Raw genomic sequence first — 6926 nt, 5'->3', positions numbered from 1 at the left:
TTTTATCTATGTACAGGTCGAGTCTAGCTGGACCCAAATAGTGTTCGGGTCCAGGTTTTGGATTTGGACCTGATATGTCATATCCAAATGTTGGATGCATACCTAGAGTGTGTCGGTTGCACCCGATAGGCCCCGGGTCGGTCCCGGCCCGTTGCCACCCCTACTTGAGAGATAGAAAGGTCTTCTCCCTATTTGGCGGGATATTGATACGTGATCCTAGAATTCGGCAGGGGCCCGTGTTTTTCTCTCTACAGATTCTCGTATTGCTCCGAATTGACTCCTCTCTTGCTGTCTCTCTCCCACTCCGTCAAGCATCTGCACTTTACTCAGAAGAGAGAGAAGGAGAGGAGAGAGAAAGAGGGGTGGCCCCCCAATTTCCTAATGGAGGACAGAAGGTCGTTTTGGACTCGCTTGAAGGCTCGATTCCCCACGCACCCCTCACAAGCCAAGCCACTGCACCATGGCTCGGGATCACACCGGGCCCAGGTTCGAGCCGCGTGCTCTATACTGTCACTTCTTCAAACCCATAAATTATTTCTCTCTCTAGACTTCCTGGTCCTCTTCCTCTCTCTAGTTTCAGTTCGAAAGACCCCACTATTAAATACTAGAGAGATTGCACATGTGCCTGCGCTCCTGTCCTAAAGTTTGAAAGTTTGGGTTCCCTTGCGATAGCAGGCTCTCTGAGATATTCGCCATGGTTGGTCATGGGGTAAAGGTGGTTTTGGGGTTGGTGTCTCTGACGTGGCAAATGCAGGCCGCCATGGCTGGTGAGTTCTCATTCTCTGTCATGCCTTGAAATGCCTCAAAGTTCATGGGTGGTTCTTTTTGCTGGTATTTGGTACTTCTCGTTCTGTTGGTTTTCTTTGTTTCTGGTGTTTTTTGAGTCGCCTTTTACTTGTTTTCATTGTAACTATGCTAGATTGCTTTTTTGTTGTGAAAATGGGTTTTCTTTTGTTTCTGGTTTTATTGGCTTCTCTGCTTCTTTGTTGACGTGTTTCGGGGGTTGGCTTCAGTTTCAGGGGCTTGAAATTTTGGTTTCCTGTTTAGCTCGTGCTTGTCACTGTTAATCTACATTATCATTGATTGCAATTATTGGGTAAGGAGAAAAGTTTTGAGTGGTAAGTGTTCTGGGAAATTTTAGGGCACGGGATTTTGGTAATTCTCTAGTTGCTAGTGAAGCACACCTCTAACCGTAGACGTGAGTTTGAACCTAAACTCATTGGAGCAATGTGGAAGAAAATAATGCCTCTGAGATAATAGTTTTTTTTGGTAGCAAGGTAGAATGGCTCTGACAGAACAATTTCTATCTAATGCATTGAATCTGTTCACTTTAGACATAAATGAAATAATTCTGAGAAATTTTGGCAGAGCAAGTCTAAAATTTGGTTTACATGTCTGCTGAATTTGGGTACTTTGCTCTTCTTATATTTAATTTCTTCCTCCATTTCCAGTCAACTTTGGAATTAGTTTGTCTGGGATTTGCTGAAATTTGACTGCATTTCAATTTTAATTACTTGAACTTTCAATAATCTTTGGACTTGAAATTCAGCAAGAAATTTATCAATAGTTTGATTGAGATTGAGAATATTACAACTGTTAATACAGTTTTGGTTTTACCTAAGGCCAGGGTTGGAGAATGGCAGAAACTTGCTAGAATTTAAAACCATGCTTGCTACCATTTTTTGCAACAAGATGTCGGGTATAAAGTTCACTCGCAAAATGAAGAATGTCAACTTGGTAGTTGACATTAATCACTTGCTCTTGGGTTTGAGGAGAATGCCAATTGAATATGTTTAACACTCTCAACTTGTTCATAATTAAGATGACAACACCTTAGAAGGCAATCTTTGTTTCAGATGGAGTAGGAGAGAAAACCCAGTGAAGCTTTGGCAAACAGACCTGATAACTCATTTTTGCAGAATGTAAATACTTCTTGTTCTTAAGGAAACGTATATATGATTGTAGGGAAAGGAATGTTAACGAAAGAATGTCTAGCAATTTTGGTAGAAGTAATCTACTTAAATTTTCTTAGCCGACCTCAATAATTGGGATAAAGCTTTTCATTTTCTTAATTTGTATTAATTTTTAGAATTTATATAATTTAATTAATTTTATTTATGCGTTATTTTATTTGTATTTGAATCCATTTTATTTTTCAATAGATTTTTCTTTATTGATGATGAATCTACTTGAATTTTCTTGGGTCCATGTAAATCAATAAACATCAAATTGTCTATAACAATCACCAACTGGGACTTAGAGACATATAGATTATTTATTTAATCGTTAATGAACAAAATGAAGAGCAACAACTTGTAAATAATGATCATTAATAAGTTGTTCTTGCATTTGGGTAGAATGATAACTTAATTATTTTAAAGCTTTTCAAATCTTTTGTAGGAACAAATGATAGTAGCTCATTTGACGAGTCAAGTCTTTGTTTCAAATGGAATGTGGGAGAATGCCTCGTGAAGCTTTAGCTCAGTAGAGTTGATAAAATATGTCAAAGGATTTTAAAACAAGGATTTTGAAAAGATTGACAATGGTTACAGAAATAATCAGCATAAAATTTCTTTTCCACGCACAAATTTTTAAACATTAAATGATCTTTCATAATCAGTAACCGGGGCTTGTAAGATCATGCGACCGTCACTAATGGAGAAATACAAAGTCGTAGTGATCTTTTTGCTTCATGATCTTTAACGTTTTCAACATGTGTTTTCTATTTCTTTTATCGCTATTTTAAACTTGGGTATGGTTTATCTAAGGTGTCCACCATAAACAATCCAAGTAAGGCGCACCTCCAACTCTCATCAAAAGATGTAATTTTGGTAGCAGAAATTTTAATGATGACGTGAAAATCTGCTTCACATTTAGTTATAAAATTTAAAACTCAAAACGTTGTATAGATCGAGAAGATCTACAAGATGAAAATGTTGATAATTGATGTGCTAGATGATGTATTACAAGATGAACCATTTTTGTGACTTTAAAATCTTTATTTTTTCACATCCGTTCAACTTAAGGTCAAGATGATCAATTAGAGGGTTTTCGGCATTGTAAGAACCTTCTTCGATGGAATTTTGAGACGAGCCTTTTTCCTACAGTTTAAGATACAGCCTTATATAAACTATCTCCTTTGATGCCTTGATGATTTGTTTATTGTCGGTTTTTGCACCATGCATTCTATTGAAACTGGTTGGTGTATGCACTGCTATATATAACCGTTCTCGTTCTTTTTCTTACACGGGTATGATAATCATGCTCTGCTCTGTGATTCATGATTCCACATCTAGTGTATTTGTAAAAAACGTTACCCTAGAATGTCCAAAATACCCTTTAGAGCTTAAATACTCTTGGTGATATGTTCCCAACCTTTGCTGTTATAAAGATATGACACACACAAATATGCGTGCGCACATACATACAAAGATTGCATTACAACTTAATATAGTGGCTAGCTTGGGGAGCTTCTTTATAATTTGTTATTCTTTCATTGTTTTGTAGAGAATTCCTGTTTCGCTTTCCACATTGTTATTAATATTATCTTAATGCATTTCTCTTGTCATTTCTTCCTTTTTGTCTCATAATAAATAAAATATTTATGTACATATGAAATGAAATCCATCATCTGGAGAAATGAATATATATTCGTAGTTTTCAACTTCACAAAGAAAAGGGGCACCCTTTTCCTTGTTTTAAGTGCAGGAGCACTTTATTTTCTTTTTAATTTATTGGATTAACAAACAACAACATTATTATTGTTGTGGTTGTTGTTGTTGTTGTTGTTATTATTATTATTATTAGTATTATTGTTGTTACTACTGTTATTTATTATTATTATTATTATTATTATTATTATTATTATTATTATTATTATTATTATTATTATTATCATGCAGTAACAGCAACAACGACAACAATAACAATAAGATCAACAACAACAACGATAATTATTATTGTTGTTGTTGTTGTTATTATTATTATTATAATGCAATAAGAACTAGCAATGGATCATCCAGTTCAAGACAAGGTGAGTAAATATCATCTTGGGTCAGGAAAGGGTTTTCTTGAGATGGATTGGGCCATGCAATGGTTTGAGTACTGTTTCTGGTCCTCTTTTAGTTTTAGGACAAGCCTGGGTTCTATTTTAATGAAAGCATAGGAGATATTTTCCTGTTTTAAGAACATTTACATGTGAAAATTTTCAAGGTAGGTGAAATCCAAAAATGCAGCATGCTCTCAAATGTCACACGGCTCACACCTATGTCAGACCATATTCTACTCTTCTCTACATTCTAGGTGTATTTTGGCATGAGTAAAATTGTTGGAAAAGTTTTCCTTGATTCTCAATATAGAGTATAGTGCATTCTTTGTCCAAAGGTTTCATTCCAATAATTTTCTTTGTCTAATGTTTATGGTACTGTTATCAAAAGTTACTGAATCTACCTTACTGTTGTCAAGTGAACAATTGTGAAGTGATACTAATGCTTATATGATTTAAAATGTTGGTTAGCTTCCATTGCATTAAGATAGATATCTTGTGATTTCCTGTCATTTAATATTCCTGTTTTAATGCCTAATCTTACTGGTTCATTACATCTGACTAAACTGTCATTTATAAGGGAATTGGTGCACATTAAAATATGTGTTCTTCATGTACATGGCATGCTGTATTCTTCTTAAAAATCTAAATTGTGTACTAATTGATTCTTTTTTAATGTGTTATTCATGTACATGGCATGCTGTATTCTTCTTAAAAATTTAAATTATTTACTAATTGATTCTACCACTCATGCAGATTGTCCTCTGGACTTGAGCGGTTCAAATTTCACACTTGCAGCTTCTATTTGCTCAAAAGAAGATAGGGGCAAATGCTGCCGGTACATTAATGCATTTGTTGCTGTCGCTATATCTCAATATGCAAATGTAACAAACCAACTTGGGGTTCCCCCAGAGTTATCTGATATTTGCCTACAATCTGTCTCAGAAACCCTAATACTCTATGGCATTCCTTCAAATGCAACTATCTATTGTGGATTGGGGTTGAAGATTCCGGTGAGCTATCAATGCAAAGGCCATAGAACAATTTTGGAAATGAGGCAGTCACCAATGTTTGATGATGTGGTCTTGAATTGCAAGATGCCCCTCTCAACTGAAGGCAGTTGCAGGAGGTGCTTAAATGCCAGTATTTTGTACCTTCATCGCCTTGTCGGAGCTGATGACAACACAACACTAAATACGTGCAGGGATGCGACCTTTGTAACTCTCACCAGCCAAGGTGACAATGTATCTACTAATGGTTTCGCCAGCTGTTTCTTTGGTGTTCAAGGGCTCAGTAATCAACAAGGTAGCTTTGATAATGTTTACTTTGAACTGCAAATCAACAAACAAAAGGACAAGAAAAGAAAACCTTTATTGTTGCTCTAAAAGTGTAAATAAATTCTGTTTCTTTTATGTGAATTGCCTGAGTTGGTTCAACTCTTTTCCTCAGAAAAAGGTAGTACTTGTGAATTACATCAAGATGGATGTCTATAGGCGTAATATAGTATTCCATTCTAATTTTGTATTTCAAATGATATTGTACAATTACATACATATTGATAAATGCTGCCATTTATCAATATGTATGTCCATTAGGGTTGATGATTCCTTGATGTTGTGGCATTATTACTCGTTCAATACATTACAAGAGTTATAGGATCAGACATCATAGACTACAAGTTATAGTTTATTTTATAAAATGCATCCTACTTTGTAATTTTCGGTTATTTATTATGATCTTACTTTCTACCAAAACTTTAAGATCGAGGGGCTCACTTTTGTGTCTTGTACCCTTAAAAAATTCATATTTCTTGTACCCTTCAAAAGTGCATGTGCTTTCCGGTTTCCTCTTCAAGCTCTACGGCCCATAAAGCAAATTACTCTACTGGCACGTATTTTTCAAAAGAAGTACGGTAGCTCCATAAAATACTGTAAGCTTTTTTCTTCCATTTTTATATCCAAAATGCCCTGAGAATTATTCTACTTTCTGAGCATGTCTGTTCTTTGTTGCTTCAATTCATTTTGCTGCTTTGTTAGTAAACTTATATGTATTTGAGCATGTCTCTCTCTTGTTGCTTTGAATTATTTTGCATGCTAATATATATATATATATATATATATATATATATATATAGGGTGTGGTTTGTATAAGCTTGTGACCTTAAACAATCCAAATAAGGTGCCGTATATCATAGGATGTAAATTTAGTATAAATTTTTTATCATAGGATGTAAATTTAGTATAAAAATTTATTAGATTGGCTGTATAATCCATTTTCATCTCTAATTATAAACTTTAGAAATGGTTCAAATCAAGTTGATCTATAAACATAGGAAAATCTTGAAAATGGTTGGTCTAGATAATGTGTTGCAAGATGCATTATTTTTAGGACTCGAAATCTTTATTTGTTTATATTTCATACATCTCGATGTCTAGATGATCAATAATAAGGTTTCCCAACATCAAAACAACTTTTTCCAATAGATTTTTGTGGTGCACCTTAATTCTACATTTTAACATTTTAAGGTTGCGACCTTATATAAACTTTTTCCATATATATATATATATATATATATATATATATATAGATATATATATATTGCTTTGATTTATATATATATCTGATATGTCAAGCATGGACGACCGATTGTGCTTGCAGGGTGGGTGGGCCATTGGACCAAGAATTGTCCAAACAACCCCCACCAACACAATTGATGTATCAATGGTTTGGATTAGGTTAGATGATTCCGGATGTCTGAAGCACAAGGTGTTGACCTTGTGAGAGCAGAAGCGGATGAAGAGGAACCTACCGTGCAACCACAATGATTAGAAGGAAGCACGGAAAACAATTAGACCACAGACAAGCAAATGTTCGTATATAT

The 6926-nt window shown here is 34.8% G+C and overlaps 1 protein-coding gene across 8 annotated transcripts in view; it reads left to right on the top strand.

The window, feature by feature from the left end:
* The first annotated feature begins 627 nt into the window (after positions 1-627).
* Positions 628-6926, top strand: part of LOC18436823 (putative receptor-like protein kinase At1g49730) — a 32962-nt gene continuing 26663 nt past the window's right edge. For 4 of the 8 annotated variants that reach the window (XM_088851760.1, XM_088851759.1, XM_088851758.1 and 1 more), the window contains exons 1-3: positions 628-767; positions 4802-4883; positions 4991-5350. In XM_088851760.1, the coding sequence (XP_088707886.1) occupies positions 5098-5350 (253 nt within the window). In that variant the 5' untranslated portion in view covers positions 628-767; positions 4802-4883; positions 4991-5097. Of the gene's footprint in view, positions 768-4801; positions 5351-6926 lie in introns of all 8 variants that reach the window. The other 4 variants (XM_020668873.2, XM_020668872.2, XM_088851756.1 and 1 more) reach the window with 1 other exon arrangement.

The sequence above is a fragment of the Amborella trichopoda genome, chromosome 11 (genome assembly GCF_054954075.1).
Source record: "Amborella trichopoda isolate Santa Cruz 75 chromosome 11, AtrichopodaSantaCruz75HAP2 v2.0, whole genome shotgun sequence".
Classification (NCBI taxonomy): Eukaryota; Viridiplantae; Streptophyta; class Magnoliopsida; order Amborellales; family Amborellaceae; genus Amborella; species Amborella trichopoda.
Note: the sequence above shows the minus strand (reverse complement) of the source record. Positions and strands in the feature narration are given on the sequence as shown.